At 42.8% G+C, this 20,171-nt stretch overlaps 1 protein-coding gene across 1 annotated transcript in view; it reads left to right on the forward strand.

Moving 5' to 3' along the window:
• The first annotated feature begins 1,056 nt into the window (after positions 1-1,056).
• The window catches only part of tnrc6c2 (trinucleotide repeat containing adaptor 6C2), a 47,429-nt gene continuing 28,314 nt past the window's right edge, over positions 1,057-20,171 (forward strand). Inside the window, exons 1-3 of the mRNA XM_070914521.1 lie at positions 1,057-1,239; positions 11,812-11,912; positions 12,002-12,023. Of these exons, the coding sequence (XP_070770622.1) occupies positions 11,850-11,912; positions 12,002-12,023 (85 nt within the window). The 5' untranslated portion in view covers positions 1,057-1,239; positions 11,812-11,849. The remainder of the gene's footprint in view (positions 1,240-11,811; positions 11,913-12,001; positions 12,024-20,171) is intronic.

The following is a 20,171-nucleotide window of genomic DNA, read 5'->3' on the forward strand; positions in this document are numbered from 1 at the left end:
CTAAATACTTTATTCACGGCTGCTACGAGCAAAAACACATAATATGTAACATATGTAATACTTAAAAGAAGAGAAACAGTGATATTATACTTGGCATTTACACTTGGTAGTACATTTATTCAAGCATATTGCTTCTATAACATAACAATTACATTTCATGTGTGGCTTATGTTTTGCTGTCTTTACATTACAACAGCGTCACAATTGTTTCTTTTTTTTTTAAGTGCACAGTATTAGCAGCATGCTGCAGCAATTACCTTGGAAATATGAGCTTGAGCCTGTCCATCCTCTGTGGCCGCTTGGAGGTGTGGAGAACAGGGGGAGGGCGGGCCGGTGGGCGGCGGGCGGAGTTAGCGTCTGGTGTTTTGGTTGGTCGGGAGTGACGTACCTGGAGCCACTTCCTGGTCTGTCTGCTCTCTGGGAGGAGGAGAGGGAGACTGCGGTGTTGTTAGTTTGAACAAAATGGCTGCGAGACCACTGTCAACGAGAGCTCACTGAACGCCTACCATGACTGTCCGCTCCGCTGTCTGGATCCACACAGAATGTATTTCCCCGGAGTCGTTTCTCACTTTGCATTCGCGGTAGCCAGCCCGTCGCTAGTCGTCCAGCTGGCGACCTAAACAAAAACATTTCTTTTGCACTTTAAAACAAGTTGGCTGGCTGGCTGGCTGGCTGGCCGTCGGCTTGCTCTAATACGCAAGAACTCATCGGCGATTTTTTTTTTTTTTAACGAAAACTGCCTGATTTCTCTGGTTTGCAAAACCTCGCAACGGTCGACGACTTACAACGTCAACCAGCGATAACGTTAGCCTACACAATTTAGCTGCTTTTAAAAGTCATTTTATTCGTGTTCGTTTTTTTGGTTGTTTTTGTTGTTAGTGGTGCTTCGTTCCCCTCCCCGCCCCCCATTATAACGCGACGTTTTAACAAACTGTTTTTCGGCATAGTGTAATTTCACGGCATATTTTACATTTTTTTGTCGCTTAAAGCGTAAACTACCGTACTTGCTGTGTGTATATCTGGCTGAGTAGCCGTTGTTTACCTCGGTATCTTGTCACCAAGCTGCTTCAGCAGCAGTCGGCTTATCTGCCAAGTCTGACTTTAATTGCGACTGAATCTCTGCTCCATCTCTTTACGGGTAACTTTAGAAGAAGACATCGGAGAATGCTTTTTTGCATATTTTTTCTGCCATGCACCGACTCTCTCACCGAAAGCTGCCAAAGCTGTGGTTAACGCAAGGTAAGTTTCAAATGAATAGCGTCTCTCTCACGATGAACGTCATTGCTGATCAGTGTTTGAAAATCAAAATCGCAGCGACATGTGGGGGAATAGGACAGAAGTTAGCTGTAATGTTAGATAAATAGACAAAATAGCTAACTATATCGTAACATTATTTTTCAGAGCGTTAACTCATGTCTCTGATATATCTCAGTCCAGCCCAGAGACAACGTTTGTACTACAGCAAGCAATGTCAAGCGCGTAATTAAAACATCCATTAACAATTATCTGTGCTTATTTCTGGTGCCACAATATATTTCTTCACAATATTCATGTTGTGTCCCCAGAAATAAAACTGGGTTATCATATTATAGAGAGACCCAGTAGTCTGCTTAGAGAGCACCCAAAGGGTTTTTAAGGGGGTCCCCTGCAAAATTAGGAATAGTGTAATGTGATGCTGGATTGATGAGAAAAACCCCCAGACTGACTCTGATCAAATGTGTTCTCCCATGTGCTGCTTTTGGATACTCATTTTGAGGCTGGTGACTAAATTTAGTATGTGTTTGTTTGTTTGAAGGGGCTTGACGTGAAAATGTTGGGAACTTTTGTGTTATATCATAGCTCTTTCATGATTGGCTGAGTGGACTGGGACACACTCTGTACATGTGAGCGTGTAATGTGATGGTTTCTTGAACTGACTGAGAGGATTGCCTGGCCTTTTTCAACGTTTCTGTGGTTATTAGAAGGTAGTGGTGTGCTAATAGGCTTTTCTATCTATATGTTGATTGTTGACAGAGTAGGGCTGTATTATGACAGCTGGATTATATACTCTTGTTAGATGTTTTGTTTTGTGCCTGTACATTGTAGCTGCAGTGTTTTCTCAATGTGACAGAGGCACATTCTTACATTTAATACCGATTGTTCCGTTGTCACTCCTCTTTAGTCTTTGCTGTATCACATCATGTATCTTGCACACTATTGTACATTCCACTACACTAATTCCAAGTACATTATTAAACATAGCTGTCCTGTCTCTCTTCCCTCCCTCCACACCCCACCCACCCACCCCCCCCCCGGCTCGGTGAGAAAGCCGGGGATTCTGATTGAACTGTCGCCTTCCATTGCATCCCCCCTTCCTGCATCCTGTCCCCAGGCACTGGAGTATAGCTTTTAATATCTCCTCCGCGTGTCTTAATTGAAGTACATAATTTCCCGTTCAATTTCAAACCCCCTTTCCCCCCCCCCTGACATCTCTGTCACCACTGTCTTATCTCTGTCGTCACACACCAGTGAAGTGATGAAATGAAAAATGCGCGTGAGCAGCAGTGGGACACGTACATGTGTACATTTGCAGTCGGATGGGGAGACTGTTCGGGCATTTATTTGTGTGTACGGTGCACACACATTTGTGTGTATGTCTGTGCCGTGTCTTGGAATGTAAGTGTGTTGTCGCAGATGTTGTGTGTTTGTGTCTGAATCAGCCAGTGAATGCACACGTGGAATGCCTGACGTTTTTTGCCACGGGAGTGTGTGACCATTTATGTCAAGCTCAAAGCCCTGGCAGTTGCTTAATGCCCTGCAGTTGTTAATCAGGTCATGAGCTGCCTCCTGCATGCCCTAGACACCCAGCTGACTCACAGTCACACACACAGAGCCCTGTTCTTACGCAGGGTCAAGGGTCCTCCCATATGCACGCCCATCTTTCCAAAAGGCTGAAGAGCACGCAGTGAGGGGGTGGCTGTGAAAAGATGTTGCAGGGGCCCTCTGGTGTGTATGTAAAACTAGTGAATAGGGTCAAAAGAAAAACCTAAGGCCTGGTAAGAGGAGGAAGGGAGTCTGCTAGTTCTTTTAAATACCTTACAGTTAGGCATACCCTTCCCCGACGCAACTGCTTTAGCACCATAGCTACCACTACATCCACAGCAGGTGACTCATCTGAAGGGCACCAGATCAAATTAGGGGTGTGTATGGGTGTTAGGTTACCAGCATTGGGGTTCCCCCCGAGGCAAGACGTGTTATGTTGCAATGAAGATGTCAGCTGTGCTTCTCCTTTTGAACAGTCTTATAAATGTTTGGTTTACAGAGTAGTATATTGTTATTTTTGGTTCTAAAGGAATGCCTAAATTATCCTCTGGAAGCACTGATAGACTCTCCATGTTCCCTATAGACTATCAACCTATGCCAACATCTGCAAATCTAAACACAGACATTGCACAACTCTGAACATTCTCAATCTTGAGGTGCATTATCGTTTTTTTGTGAGAAATTGAGTCTCTCACTGGGGCCCAGACTCAATGATTTATATTACTACTTTTTGCCATTTTGGCAGCACACTAGCAGGAAACCCATAACCCATGTTGGCTCCGGATCCAACCAGGCTGTAGGCCATTGGCATCTAGACATTGTTTTGATTAGAGTGTATTGTAACAAAGCCATGAGGACAAACCCTGGCAGTAACTCCATCTGTAGCCTCTTATCACTGAAGGGGCAGGGTCATTTGTTTAAAAGGAAACCCAAAGCTTGCCTCCCCTCGTCCGACCCTTTAAAGACAAAACATGAGCACTGGTCCAGTCCTCAGGTTGCTATATGAGCCATGTTTCCACTACAGGGCCAAATGTGACAGGAATGGGCCTGCTTGTCACTGTATCCCCGATACACAGTTTTGGTTCTTCTGTTTTGAATTTTTATTTCTGTACAGCCCAGTCCATTTGCCCTGGAGATTTCAAATAAACAAAAAGTTATTTCTATCCCTTGTCAAACACTTTGTGTTTGCCCTGGTAAATCCCACTTAGTCTTGCTTTGGGAAAAGTGGCTTGTGTTGTCTATCCCTTTCTCCCATCATTGACCTTAGCCCAGGCCTGACCGTGGTAGTTACTGAGCCTGTGATTATGAGGCTTTTCAAACTACTGGCACAGTTCTGATAGATAACGTGCTTAGCACTGCAGCAGGGTGCTTCTCTAGTGGGGAGGCGTTGACAGTAGAATCAACTGGATTCACCTTGAGGCTGCCAAAAGCCATTACCCTCTTCCTCTGCTCTATGGACGTCTATTTTGAAATCAAGGGGCCAGATAAAGACTTGCCAGGCCGTTGTGTTTGCTGTGGCCATTGTACTAATTGAGGAGTGTGTGCGTGTGGGTGTGTGTGTGTGTGTGTGTGTGAGAGAGAGAGCCAGCGAAGGGGGAATGTGTGTGGACAGTAGTAACTATAGGTGCGCAGGACACCAGAAATAGTTGTAATATCCGAAGTTGGCTGGACATCACCCTGAGAACAAACAATATTAATCTGTAATTAACACTTCCAAGTGCCCAGACTGGCTTCGACATTCAAAGGTTTCCTGTGAGGGGTTTATGCAACCTGGGTCTTTATGGTCTCAACCAGTGTTCAGCACAGGTCTGACACTGATCTGCTTCTGTACAAGACAGTGATCTCATGTTATGATAGTCATAATCTTATCCTGTAGTGTTCCCAGCCGTAAATCCAGCATTTCCCGATTGCAAGTGTATAAGAGTGTAAGCTGCATTCACGTTTTAAACAGTTTATACAGTGAAATAATATGTTGTTTTTTTTAAAGTATAGTTTCAGTCCTGTGTGAAGGGCAGCCACCAGGTATTTGCTTGTGGCTGGTAGTCTCGTATACAAAGATAAACTCCTGTTCATTATTATGTCATACAAAGGGATTTTGCGTGAAAGAGGTACAGGAGAGTTGTAACCGAAGAGTCCTATGGGTGTTGTGGGGGGGTTTGGGGTCTGTGTAACCCCCGTCTTCTTGTCCAACTTGTGTGCCAATGGAGGGGGCAGGGGCTTATGGGGCCCACCAGGGGTAAGCCAGGCCAGGAAGGAAGCAGGGGGATGGGGGAGGCGAAGCTGAAACCGGCGAGCTGCTGCCTGTGAGTCTTGGCAGGGGTCCAGGGGAATGTTCAATGTGCCGAGGTTTGGTGGGGGCCTCCTTCCCTCCCTCTGCTCCATGTCGGCTAATTGAAGAGACGTGGAGAGAAGGAGAGAGGCATCACATGGAAGCTGACAGAGAATATGCAGGACATCCAACCTACAGTGTTCCTTTTTACTTGCTCCAAACCAACATTGGACAGCCTTTCTCATTATGTAAAAGGACGAAGGCCCTACAGCGCTTCCAAAGCCCTCAGTTAATATGTGCTGCCTGCCCCTATGCTGGGACCATGGGGCTAAGGCTAGTTAGCTCATGTCACTTGTTTGCTGTCTTGACTGTTTTATCGCCTTAATATCAACTTGAGTACTGTCAATGAAGTTTGACAATGAAGCTTACTTTTACCTTGTGTATTTTGATTGTTAGAGCATATTTGTGAGACTTAGTTCGATTGAATAGAACTGCCGGAAATTATCAACAAAAATTATTTTGTGATCTTTGAGTTGTGACCCAGTTGAATTATAAAATAGTATTTCTCGTGGGCAGATTAGGTTTTAACAACAGAGTTTGGCATAGCCTCATTCATATTAATGAAGGCATTGAGTATCTGAGAATACTAAAGAATTGGGACAAGACAACTGTTAGCCCAATACATTATATTTCCTTCTTTACTAATAATTTGATACTGAAATGGCTTTGGTGTAAAAGTCACCTTGAGGGGAGTATAGCTCAACCGAGCTAATTAGCAAATTTATCTTAACATCAGGTTGTATCATGTTTGTAGGTATGTGCCCTTTGATTTAGGTTGGCTCTTCTGGTTTTGACAATTTGATGTTGCAGTGAAGGCAGGCTGTGCAGCATTTGAAACAGAAGTTAAAGACCATTCTCAGACTCTACTTATGTCCAACTCCTCCCAACCTCCCAAGTAAAAATATTGTTAGTAATAATGCAGATTGAGGTAGCAAATGGTGGACGAGGCATAGGCAAAGTATTCCCCCTTTTTATATTTAGACACATGGTGTCCCAAAAATACAGGTTGAATCACTTTCCACGTAGCCAATCAGAAACACATTCCTTCTGTGGCTGTGGTATAAAGCTTAATTAATGAGTGCCAGTCTACATTTAGAGGTGTTCAGTTTTGGCCTTTGGTAAAACAAAAAAAAAAAAGGCTGAGGCACTCCTGCTTGAGGTTAATCATGAGAGGTCAGCCATTGTATTAATGCTAATAACACTTCATAACTATCCAGACCTCAAGACAGGGATTCACCGGGCACACGGATTAAAACAAATGTGCAAAATATGCAGGCATATGCAGAAAATGCACAACCACATATTCTCATAAACACAAAGCAGTCATAGCAGGCAAAGACAAACGCATACACCAACACACTCAGCTTGACAGCTTCCTCTTGAATTCAATAAGCTTTAGCTGTGGTGCTGGCAGGGAGCAAGCCTGCTTGGTCTTGTGCATTGTGCTGTTTTCCTATTTAATGAGCTGCCATCGTGTTAAAGTTTCATATCGACTTGGCAGAGGAAGCAGCCAAGTCACTGAGAGCTAATTTTCTGGAGGCAAACCTCAAAGCTGTTATTTATAGTGCAGGTCTGACTTTCTCACTATCTGATTCTTTGACTTTCTTTCTCTATCTTGCATCCCCCTTCATCTGCGCTCTCCACCCACCTGCTCGCCCTCAGTCAGTCCCTCGTCTACAGATTCCAACAACCAAGAATATTTATGCCACAGTTCATTGAGCAAGTCCAGTCTAATAGTTTAACCAATAAAGAGTGTTTTATATTTTCACAAGCCGCTCACTCCACCTGCTGAAAGCAAAGCTGGTATGCACAGAATGCTCACAAACCAAGCGGCCAGTGAGACTGTTAGTGTTACTGAGCGATGGAAACACCCACCAACAACAACATTGTTATCACTGCTCATCAAGTGTGGAATTTACAGGCTTGCTTTCCCCAAGCCAATCGGGTCGAGTATACACAAACGCACACACATTTGAGAAGAGTAGTTGAGGCCTGTAGCAACAGTAGCAGGTTTTAAGGAATTCTCCCCCAGGTCAGGGTTGTCCATGATAATGTTCCATGCAATAAGGATCAAGAAAGCCCTGTGGCTTCTCTAATGCCACCGAACTGGGTGGCTGGCTGAATGGTAATGTTCATTCTGTGGCCAGGACCTGACCATATCACTTTTTTTTGCTGAGAGAGGAAAGTCTCTCCTCTTCTTTCTCCTCCTCCCTCTTCTCCCCCTCCTTTGTGATTGGTGTTGTGTCTGCGGTTGATCTGACAGCCGTTCAGAACACATGAAGCTGCACAATTTCTTTGCAGCTCTTTCCCTTTTCAAGTTTCACTCCGGCTCTGTGTGTCTCTTCCTTTGTCTTACTCAGTCTTCACATGAGCGCAGCGCCTTTTACTCCCCTTCCCCTTATTCTCTTTTTCTATCACCCTTGCATGCTTTTCCTTCTCACCCCACATTTTTTCTCTCTGCATCTCTGCAGATACTAGCGATCAAGGTGCAAGGATATTTCAGTGCCTCTTTCTTCCCCCTCCTCGCCCCCCATCTCTCCTTGTCTGCCAGCCTCAATAGTGCTCCGATCTGTTTTTTTTCCAACTCCTCCATTTCTCCAGTGAGGATTTTTTCTGTCTTTTCCCTCTTCTAGCATAGTCTCTCTTCTTTCTCTCTGCCCTGTCTGGTTCTCCGGCGGCTGTCGTACTTAATTGGTGTTGCTCTGCGTCTGCTTTCATCCTCCGCCTGTTTTTTTCCCCTTCCTCTCATACCCCCCCCCCCCCCCCCCCCCATCCATCTCTCCTTCTCCTCCTCCTACCTCCCTCTCCTCTGCATCTTATTGCTGGAAAAAGACAGGCATCAGACAGGCTGCCTCCCGCCTGTGTACATCAAGCTTCCCTGTGTGTGTCTGTGTGTTTTTGTGTGGCTGTGTTTGTGTGTGTTGTGAGTTTCCAGCCCCTTCATTTCTGTACAGTGTGTTCCTGTTGTCATGCCTCCTTCTCTGTAGTTTAGCCCTATAGTCTCAGGAAATGGAACTGTTTTGTGCAGCACAGGAAAAGAGGATTCTGCCTCACTAGGCAACTTCTTCACAATTTCCCAGTGGCCCCAGTTTGCTGAGACTTGGGGTGTTTTCCTACTCCACTCAGTACATAGCCGTAGCCATGCTGTTATATTTGAAATTGAGCGCGATTACTCAGACTTCCACTCAAGGGCAGGGAGAGGTGGGCCTCCCACCTCTGATTAGAGGGCGTTAAGAAATGTTTTAATATACATTTTGTGACATAGATAAGTCCCAACAGGATGACTCCATGTCAGCATTGCATCTTGCGTGGTTCAGGGCTGATATAAAATAGTGGCCTAGATGGCGTGTTGAGCCATTTTCAACCCATTAAATTGGGAAGTGGGAAATAAATGTCATGTATTAACACCAGCATTCATGTGTTTCATCACATTACAGTCATATAATTTAGTTTACAGCTCAAAAGCACGTTAAAGTGTGCAGTACTACTTAAAGATAGAGGAAGGAGGAAAGCGTTAGGCCTTCATATGTTGTATTTCCTGTGGAATTGCTTTATAAATGTCAGGGGATGGTAGTCATTTTGGCTCTTAAGACCCCGGCTTGTCTGTTTGCCTATATATGCATCCAATACAAATTGCATTGATATTTACCATATCTAACTTGTTGTATGCTAGCAAATGTATGTGTATATATATATATATATATATATATATATATATATATATATATACATTTTTATTTTAACAGTGCCTTTTGATAATATTTAATGTGTTTTGTTTTTAAGGGCAAGAGTTCAATAATTACTGGTTTAGTTACTGGCTACATTATGTTGGCTAAGGTGATCAAAGCGCATTTAATGTAAGAGAAGACTAAATGACACGCTGTGGCTGTGTAGGTCAGTAACCCCAAAACAGGACATATTTTTCCTAATTGCACTGTCATACTGCCAGTGAGGGTAAACCTGATGCTGGAAGGCAGCACAGAGACACCACGGGGTCAGTGCTGTGGAGGTGCTGGTGTCAGCAGTACTGGGTGAGAGGGGGAGAGGCAGGTAAGTATATATGCCGGGGCAACGGAGGTCAGGAGGGAAGCTAACTTTGGCATTGACTACGTCAGCTCAAAAGACAACTGTCCTCTCTCTCACATTTCACATAGTTGTTTTTCTACCAGGCTGCCTCCAACATTACAGTAAATTAAAAAAAACAGTTAAACTATAAGCTTTCCATAGTGAGTTGACACATAACATACATATCCTTGTGCGGGTGTGGTGGTGGTGTTGTTGTTGTTGTAGTATTTGTACCCCCTGTCCGGATTTCCCCAACACTAATTTCTTGTCGTCATCTGTGACAGCGGCAGTAGTAACCAGATAGGGTAGATCCACTATCATCTGGGGGGTAAAGGGTGAGACTTCCAGGACGACACAGTCAGTTGTAGTAGAGAGGCTCTGTCGCTAGCAACTGATGCTGAAAGAAAAATCTAGCACACAGAGTTAATGGCAAAAGCCTGCCTCTGCTTGCATGCTGTCACTGTGTCGTACAGCTTTAGGTAGGGTTTTATGGCAGTTGGTGGCTGTGTCTTACCATCATGCTAGATGGACACATACACTGCACATACTACACATACACATGCATATAATTATCTGAATGCACACAAACACACACACACACACACACACACACACACACACACACACACACACACACATAACCTGAGCTCCTATTTATTACCTGAGGGCTGCTTTCCCCTAGCTGCTGAGATAGCACAATGACACACACATAGACTCCTCAGTATGAAAAATGGGACTGAGTGTGTGTGTATGAATCTAAGAGAGGGAGGGAGCAGTAGCGAGCAATGAAAGGGCGAACGGGGAATGAGGAAGAGAAAATCCAGATCGAGGAGAAAAAAAAAAGAAATGTAGGGATATCTCCTTTCTTTCATTTTATCCTGCTGCCATGGCCACTAGTCTGGCAGTCTTCCCCAAGGGTTGGCTCTAAACTCACTGTTGACAACAGTGTTCGATGTCTCTTCCTCCCTCTCTCTCTCTGCCCATCTGTATTTCTGTCTAACCCATGTCTACTTTCTCTCTTTCTTTCTCTACCTTACTGCCATACAGATATTACCACACCATCAGACAGTCTCTGTGAGGCCTCTCCTGTCTTTTTGATTGACAGCTCCCTCCCCCTGCCAGTGGGCAGCTCAGTGGGAGGCAGGCCTTTCATTAATCTTCTGTTATGAGCGTTATGATTCATTCATACATTCAGATTTTGATTCGTATCCAATCCCTGTGTAGGCATATTTTGTATTTTGTGTTTAGTTTACTTGTCAGGGACAGTACACATTAATCACAGTAGGGCTTCAACTAATGATTTTCATTATCGATTAATCTATCAATTTGTTTTTTTTTCAATTAATCAACATTTTGGCTGATAAATTCTGTTGATAAATTAATTTTAATCATGAATTGTCAGACCACATTCGGATATCATCATTTAGCCATTACTCTCAACACAGCCCAACGTTTTTAGGCAAGATGATCAACTAACTCTCTGACTCTCCAAGACAAAATAGTATCACACACACTAGACGATAGAATACATGCAATCCAACTTTGTGACTGATTGACTGAAAGTACTGTTTTGCTGTATGAGGATAGTGATTATTTTCGTGAAACTCCGTGTTGTCGAGTTTCAACATATTGCTTGACCAGTGGGGCAGTCTTTGAAAGAATGTCATGTCCTTCCAGTTCTTGAGCATGAAGCACCATGTCTTATTGTACAAGGCAGGCGTGTGTGCGTGTGTGTGTGTGTGTGTATACATGCAGCAAATAGGACTAGGCCATTATTTTAGACTGACATGGAGATGATTGATTGTATTTGCACGTTTTAGAGAGTGCTATCATAGGTTTGATATGACGTAGTGCTGTATTATAGATTAGTGTCCATTGCACTTAGTGAAGACTAAACACATGCGCATTCGATCCCTATGGCCCGGCTCAAGCCTCTAATAGTTTCCAGGAGCTGTCACTAAATCTGAGCCAAAGGAAATACAGGCTGAAATGAAGCACTTAGTTTCCCTGGCCCTCGGGCTAGCTAGTTTGACTCGCGCCCACTGGAAACAGATCTTTGTAAAAAGGCTTTGTGTCTTATTCTGTCAGTCTGTTGGCCTTTACGTTGTCTTCCTTTCAGTCCTTTTAATACCATGCCTTTTTATTTTCTTGCCATTTCCTGCTGTCTATAAACCAGCCCCTTTACACTGGCCTTCACTCTTACTGTTCACTCTCTCTCTCTCTTTCTCTCCCTCTTTCTTTATCTCTCACTCTAACTCACATAATGTGTGCCTTTTTTTTCTTTTCATTTTCCTTTCCTTTCATTCTCCCTTTCAGTTTTAGACCATGATTTTTGTTCGAAGTGATGATTGTGGATGGAAAACTTTTTCCAGACACTGAGTGCACTTTGGCTCTGACTTACACATGGATCAAAAGGAAGGGGTTGAAAGTTTATATGCACAGTGTGTGTTTTTGCGCAGACAATGTGAATGTGGCTGAATGTCATACATGTGTAAACTGTGTGATGCACATGGGTCTGCATAATTGTAATAATGAAGGACGCTAAGCATTTGAGCTGAATCCAAGCCCCTCTCCCTCATGTTTCACTCATTACTCTTTCCCTTTCTTGTTGGCAGCTGTGAGAAGCTAGCAACAGAAGAAAGAGAACCATTTGATGGAAGAAAAGAAAAAGAAAAAACAAGAAGAAAAGACCAAGACGGACATCGCTCAGAAAAAGGTGATGGTGAAAGTGATGCACATGCTTTTTCCAAGTCCATTTCTCTTTTTATTATTGTATTAAGTCCATTTCTCTCTCTTTCCCTGCAGGTTGCTGATCAGAAACCCAAAGGTGAGTGTCATGGTCAAATAAACTGCACCCTCTCATCTACCTCATTTTCTAAAACTGCATTTAAAACCACTGTTATACATTAATCAGCTCTGATTAACACACACTGACCCGTAAAGGCATACACGCATACATATTATACACGCATTATACACATAGCATTTAGTGTTGTCGTACACAGATGGACACACACAGTTTGCACATGCATTCACAAAGGTGCCGTTTGACTTTCTGTTTCTCAGACACACACACACACACACTGCAGAGCAAATACAGTGGAGTCTAATGCAGAGTGATGCAGAGTGACGCTCGGTACGCCCGCAGCACCAGGCAGTGAAGCGTGAGGGCACCCAGACAGCACACTGAGTGTGGTGTGGGTAGGGAGATGGGGGGGATGGGATAAAGAAGGACGGGAGAGGAGGAGTGGAATAAAAGAGGCATGGAGTTCAGCTGAAAAGCAGAGAGAGTAGGACTAAAAGAACAGTGTCCTCACATGCCCCCCTGGTGTTCTCTTAAGATGCTAAAATAGATTTTCTTGTTGTATTGCTGTTAAATTAGCTCTAGTTGTGTTTGAAATGTTTACAAAATGCATCATGTTGCTGCTCTCAGTTGTCCCAGTGACAGACTTGCACATTCATTTTTTTTTGATTTGTGAATTGTTGAAGCAAGAGATATATGAACATCTGTCTAATTATTTGATTTGTATACTTTTGCTTTATGAATAGATATAGAATATAAAGTTAGGTTTGATATTGGCATTTAGTGGCAGAATTTAAGGGGTTAACATTTGTACAGTAAGTAATATGTTCTCACAGCTATAGTAACACGACAGTTTCGCATATGCACACCAATTTGTCTCAGTGTATGTGCAAGGTTTTTTCCTGCTTTTTATAAATATGATAATGAATTGAAATAAATGAATAACCGTGTGAGCGATTGAGCCAGGTCCTAAGCAGATGTACGAGGCCCTGTCTCCTCCATCTTTGGCCCTTTCCCTTTCTTGTGGTCCTGTATTATGTCTCTGCTTTTAGACCTGAATTTTCCCCCTGCTTCATTGTCTTTTCACCTAGCACCACTCTGGTGTCATCCCAGCATTTACAGTCGATGCATGATGTAATTAATGCAAAATGCGTGAAATAGGTTTTGATATTATATGATAGGGTGTGGGTGAAGACGGCACAGAATTTGAGCTACCTTTAAATCCGCCTAGTGTGTCTGTTGGCGCCTATCCTCCCCCAGTTTGAGCAGCAGCTTGGCCATCTGGGCGTAACTGTTGGGCTTCAACAAAGGTCACTACAGCTTGCCTTGAACTGTGACCTGTCTATTTAATTACCCTCCCTGTGTTTCACTGCCCTGACTGTGAGCTTGGCCTATTAACCAAGTCTCAAAGCCTCTGCACAAAGCTAGCTGCTTCTGATTTGAATAAACATTTAATGCCACTGTTCATGTGCTTTTCTCAGAGAAAAAAAAACAGACTTCTCCAGGCTTTATTATTCATATCATATTTATTATGATTCAGTCCTAAATTTGCACGATATCTGTATGTACAGTACTCTGACAAAGGGTCCTTGTCACAAATAAATCACATACTCACAGAGCAACAGAGAACATTAGAGAATAAGCAGATATAATACTGTGCAGTGTTATTTAAAAGAAAACGTATTTACACAGGTCAGATTCACTGAGCAGGAATGCTTCCTGGAACACCCTGGTTCACACTCACATAGTTTACATTCGCTCCTGGTAGCTGCCTTTTACATCCACAGTCTCATCTGTTGGCCACTGAACAGCTTCACTCGTGCAGCTGGGGTTTAAATGCCTTGCTCAACAGTTTGTTAGCAGTAGTAATGAGGCAGGGGTGCGTGCTGCTCTTTATTCGTCTACCTAGACTGTTGACTGTTGAGTTTTTTTGTTACATCTAGAACATTTAGCATGATGGACTGGACCATGAGCTAGAAGAGGTTTGTGGATGTCTGATGGTGGCAATCCACATTCCCCAAAGGATTATGTGGGCAGAAATAAATGTCACACACACACTCTGTTGGGGCCTCTGCATGCAGTACTGTGTATGTCTCTATATGTTTGTCCACATATATCTTGTATTTAAACATTTAGTTGTAACTACAGTGTATCAACAATGGGGGTTTTTTGTTTCCGCTCTGCACTGCAGCATTTTGGATTTTAAATGAAACAACTATGAGTTTAAAGTGCTGACCTTCAGCTGTAATTGAGGGTTTTTATTTTGACAGTAGGTGAACAGTTTGGGGTTGTGGCCATTTTTAAACATAGTCCTCCAATTTTAGTGGACTGAAAGTCAAGTCACAAGTCACAACCCGTTACATACATCAGCAGACATTTGGTATCCTGGTAGCTGCTCTGACTGGCCTGTGTGTCAGCTGTGCCGTTTTGTTTGTTTCAGGGGCCTGTTATTTGGGTGGGGGTCAGGTGACTGACTTTGGTTGTAGTTTGGCTATAGAAAACCTCATTGGTTGTCTATGAGCTATGTGTCTCTGCGTTTTTCTAAAATGTAGGCAGTATATATAAAGCTCATATTTTTATGTCAAGTCTAGTGTGCCAGATTAGAGCCAAAACAATGAAAAGTGTATTACAGCACTAATACTTTCTGACTACAGAGCATAATGTGTGTATGTGGGCTGTGCCTAGTGTTACTGGCAGGCGCGGCAAAGAAAACGTTGAGAGTCAGGGAGGAAATATTGAAACTCTGCCTGTGAGAGAGGCCCATGGACAGGGGCACAGCTAAGAAATAGACGGAGGGATGAGGAAGAAAGAGGAAGTGTAACAGGGCGTTCTGGGGACAGATAAAAGCAAAAATGAAGGAAGGAACCGGAGGAAAGAAAGTAATGAAGCAGTGAGCACTTTAGACGAGGGCCAAAAATGACCGTCGGGAGTCAATGACAGTGCTAATATAGAAAAGGACTAATGACATGGACATTTATTTTATGGTATGTTTAATGAGAGATGGAGAGAAAAGGGGACATTGAATGAGAAACTGATTGTGTGTATGTGTTGGGTACTCATGCAGACAGAAAGATAAAGAAAGTCCTGTTTGAAGACTAATCGTTCCGTGAGCCATCAGGACCTCTGTGAGTTTGCTCATAACCTCCCATCTGCAATATCTTTTAAAAGGAAGGTGGCATCAACTGGAATGAGTTGAGTTTTAATGCGTGACACTAAATAATAGAGGTGTGTGTATATGCAGGAGGAGAGAAAATCAGTATGCGGTAGTGATTTGTGTCTTTCCATCCATATCAGTGAATTCTGTCTTCCTTATACACTCTCAGAAATTCATAGACACATACACATGCACACCACCTCCCCCATCCTCAACGCCTTTTCCGCTTTCCTCTCTGCAGGCCTCCTTGGTCCCAGGCATTTCAATTTGTTTGCGGTAATCGATCTCGGCCTGGCGCGTTCATATGTATGAAAATGAGATAAAGCTTTGGCGCAGTGGAATTAACTTCTCTGCCCCCCATTAGGCATGGAGCTTCACCGAACGCAGGGTTCCAGGAGGCAGTGTCCCACTGCCCCAACCCACCTCCCCCACACACAGGCTGGACCTCTGATGCAGGGCCCTCCCACCCTTCCTCCCTCCTAGTCCCCATTACCTCAGAGGGATGCTGATTATTCACCCCCAGCACACACGCAGCTTCATCACAATCTCTGCCACCACTGCAATCACAATCAGTCAGTTAGACTGCTACACATACCTACCAACCTCGACAAAACATGCAAAGCCAAGACGCGCACACCATATGACCGTATCTGTCGAGCTGCAGATCTGTGTTCCAAGGTTCCCACATTCATATTAAAAGACATACACCCCTTTCCTCCACTTCCTCCCTACACCAACTTCAATCCATTCTCTGAAACAAATTCTTACATTGTGGAATTGCAAAACAGCAAAGGCAGTAATATACAAGCCACGGTGGCTCTTAGCATGCACGTACACACAAATATTGAAGTTATGAGAAAACAAGACCCTAGCAGGAAGTTACACAAATGCAATTCATGAAACAGGTGGCTACATGCAGGCACAGAAAGCCTCAGTAATACCACAATGCATCTGACGCGTTCCCACAACCTGATAATCTGCAATCTCCATTTTTGTTGCTTGCGCACTTTTCACTGCTGAAAGGTTAGAGAACAAATGAAAGGCCTGTCTCGCAGTTTCCTCCTAACCCACGCTGTTTCTTCTGCCTGTTTCATTTCTGTCCTCGATCCGCTCGGCACCAACGACCACATCTGAGGAGAAACATATTTACACGGTGTCACCACGGTGATAACAGCATTATATTTTTCAAAGTGGCAAGAGACGCACATAAACACAAGTGTGTCGTATAATTCTGTATTGGATTAATTTGCAATTTCACATGCTATTAATTGCGTCAACACTTTTGAAAGGGAATTTCATGAATCGCAATCTAATTAGAGGCTAATTTACTTTAGCATTCAGGCTGCTTTTCTCTTCTGTTAACCACATATATAAACACTCAATGAATTAATGGTGAATAGCTTGTGAATTACGTCCTGTGGATTTATGACTGCCAAGCATAATTGTTTTTCCTCAACCCCCCGTGTGCTCACCCCGCATGCATGTGAAGTGCTAGAGGAGAGTGAGGGATGCAGGGAGAGACGGGGCAGGGAGAAAGGAAACAAGAGGGGCGCACAAACTCAAACAATGCTTTCCTATCTGTGTATTCATGTTGTATGATCACTCACAAGCTGCTGACAAGAGAGCCCATTCGGTGCCTCACGCCCCTCCCCCATCATCTCTTCCCCCAACAGTGAGCTGCTTCATGTCATAAAGCAAATGTCAGGCAGATTAATAGGATGTAGCTCAACTTATATGAATGACAGTTCAGTCTGTGCTTTGAGGCCCAGGTATTCACTTATATATGTGTCTGTAAGGTTCAAAGACTGCCTGTATGCCTGCAGAAGGGGCTCCTCTTGCTCTTCCCTTAGGTCATTGTCAAACAGCAGTAGAAAGAAGATTAAAAAAAATGACACCAAATTATTGTACCAGTTGAATTTGACTTGATGAGATTGTTTCTATTAATTCTATATAGTGTAAGGTTATATAATGCCTTGGAATATGAGTAATATTATTCATATATACACATACATATGAGAAAATCACATTGGGGCTACAAATGAGTGGTTCTCCAATTGCCTTCTTTGTTCTAGGTATGACCCCGGGGCTCTGACTATGGGAGACCACATTTCTTATGTGGGTGTCGGCCTTAAAAAGTTTAAGATGCCATCATGCTATATTTCCATCAAATTAAAAAAAAGTACCTTCAGGCAATTGTTACCCTCAGGCACTGACCTTGGATGGAGGTGTAGTTTGATCCTGTTGAATGACCTAGAGAGTGAGTTAGCTAATATAAGGCCTAAAAAGCAAAAAGGGTTTCTTGGGGTAACTCTGTCATAATCTCAAAAGGTCAGAGAGGCTCAGCTGAGATGAACAACTGAGACCTGAGAAAGAGCTTGGCATGGAGAGGGGGTGGGGGGCATTAATTAGAAAGGGAGAGGGTTGGAAGAGCTGTGGTATGGGAAGAGGTCACAGGAGGCACAGGGGGTCACAAGAGGCAAATAGAGGTGCGTTAGGCAACTGTCAGTCTCTATAGCAACGGCCCGTTATAGGAAGGGTGAGGGGTGAGAAATTTTGCCTTTTATTTTGTGTGTGAGTGAGGATGTTTCTGTTTTTCTCTACTAATACTGACAGATGGGATCTCATGGAGACACACCCACTTGACCCTCTCTTGTGTGCATTAACACATGCACATACATTTGCCTTCTGTGAGGAAAAGATCCTCTTGGTTATCGTGTCAAAACGGCCAAGTCTCATTTCTGCATGCTCTTGTAGTTCCAACATAACTTTAGATATTTATTACAGTTGCAATATGCTTCAAATGCCCTTTTATTGAACATGTTTACCAGTATTGTTTCACAGTAACACATTACATAATGTTATGAAATTTCAATACAAAAAATATTAGCATCACTGTCTTCCATTAAAATGAATATTTATTTATTTCAAATTTTTAGTCGCCAAGATCTGCTGTGACTTCTCCCACTTAAAAGAGAATATAGTCACCAATTTTGTGGATTATTGACCAAAGGTATTGATTAGTGTAATGAATAACTACTTCCATGGAAGGGATAAGCAGTCATATTGCTATTGTGCTTCAACAGAGAATTTGCGGAAGGATATTAGAGATATTGAAAAGGTCATGAACTCACTCCAAACTTGTATATTGTTTTCATGTTGTGCACTTCATGCACCTGGCAAACCCATGTATTTGTGCCTCTGCCTCCATATTGTTTTCAGTCTGTTTTTTGGACCGAATCAAGTGGACCTTGTTTCATTACTGTCACTAAGGCATGCTTCTTTTCTTTTGCCTGTTTTGATAAGATAAAAGAAAACATTGGTGCACACAATTGTACACCTATATAAACCCACTTGAAATGCAGCATGTATAAAATTGTTGTACACAGATGTAAACCCACTTTAAAACATGCTGTATTTTCCTTACCTTCCCTACCTCTTAGCTGGATTAAGAAATGCACCATTGTGTAGGGCATATAGGCCTGTGTGTTGTGTCCATCCCTCCCCCTTCTATAAACATAGCATTGGCTGCATAATAAAGTGGCTCTGCAGACAATAGACAGAGGAGATGTGGGAACCTGCACTGCTTGGCACTGGGCTCAGGGAACCAATCACAGTTGTTCCTTACAATAACGGATACCCTACCCATTATGCCACGTTCATGGATTTTCAACTCTGTATCCGATTCTATTTATGCATTTCCCTCTGCCTGGTCTGCCTGGTATCTATGCTCACTTGCTCTCTATTCTTAAGCTGTTGCTCTTTCTCCCGTTCTCTCTCATTGTGTGTAATTAACCATTTAGTGTGAAGAAGGGCTGTAATTAAAAGTTTGGTGCAAGGTTGCAGAGAGCGCCTCAGCTGGAGGGTTTAATGGAATTTACAGTGCACTTGGTACAAATGCTTATTTAATTGGCTCTCCTTTTCAACTTCAATTAGAGGTACAAAGGCCACCACCACATAAAAGTCTAGATTTGGTTTTCACAACACAACTTGTACTCTGTTTGCCTCTGCTGAAGATCTTCATTGGCAGTCTATTTACTCCATTTATTTTTGTCTCTTTGGATCATATATTTCATATATGTCATTTTTTTATCAAGATGATATCTAAAAGTTACCAATGTCTAATGTGGTTGGACAGATAGCTCGAAGGCAAAGAATGTGGTTTTCACTTTTGTGGTCAGATGAGCCCCTGACCATCATCAAGTCAAAATGTCCACTGTGTCAGGTAATTTAGGAACATGACCAGTTTGTAGATTTCTTGAAATTAAGGAATAGATATTTATAAAATATGTTTGATATTAGAAGCTGTCAATTAGTAGTCATAGAAAGAAACTTCACCTACAGTAATGGCTTAATAAGCAGAGAAGTTACGTTCAAATGCAATAAACCTGCAACTTCACTAATGTACTTTGTGGATTTCATTGCATTTCACTGGCAGTGAGTGTAACAAGCACACTCTCCACTTACCTCATTTAATCTTTTACAGACGAACTCTCATCTAAGGGATTTCCCCACTTTTCTCCATTTTTTCCTTCGTAGTCTTTTTCTATAAAGCCCCCCCTCCCCACCTATTCAGCAGCACTTACCAATCCATCATGGATTAAGAGAAGATCTCTCCTCGTCCAAATAAAAGACATGTCTCAGTAAATGTATTTATGTTTGTTCAGGGCAGAGGGGGGTTATGTCTCTCACACATACTATTCTTCTCACCTCTTACACATTAATTTCTTTGCTCTCTCATCTGCGTGTGTGTATGTCTGCATACACACACTCTTTCCCTCTCAGGAGAACATTAATTCTCACTGATATACTTGTTAAATACAGATTACACCATAGATGGTTACATATTACCCAGCTGGACAATGTTATAGCTGCACTTTTCTTGACAAATGACAGATCAGTGTAGCTTTTTTTGCACGCATATAATAATGTTACGGGACATATTTGTGACAATGTGGTTTTAAATGTATCATTATTATTTTAGAGAAATATGTCATTGCTTGTGCAGAAAAAAATAGATG

The sequence above is a fragment of the Enoplosus armatus genome, chromosome 2 (genome assembly GCF_043641665.1).
Source record: "Enoplosus armatus isolate fEnoArm2 chromosome 2, fEnoArm2.hap1, whole genome shotgun sequence".
In the NCBI taxonomy this organism is placed as follows: Eukaryota; Metazoa; Chordata; class Actinopteri; order Centrarchiformes; family Enoplosidae; genus Enoplosus; species Enoplosus armatus.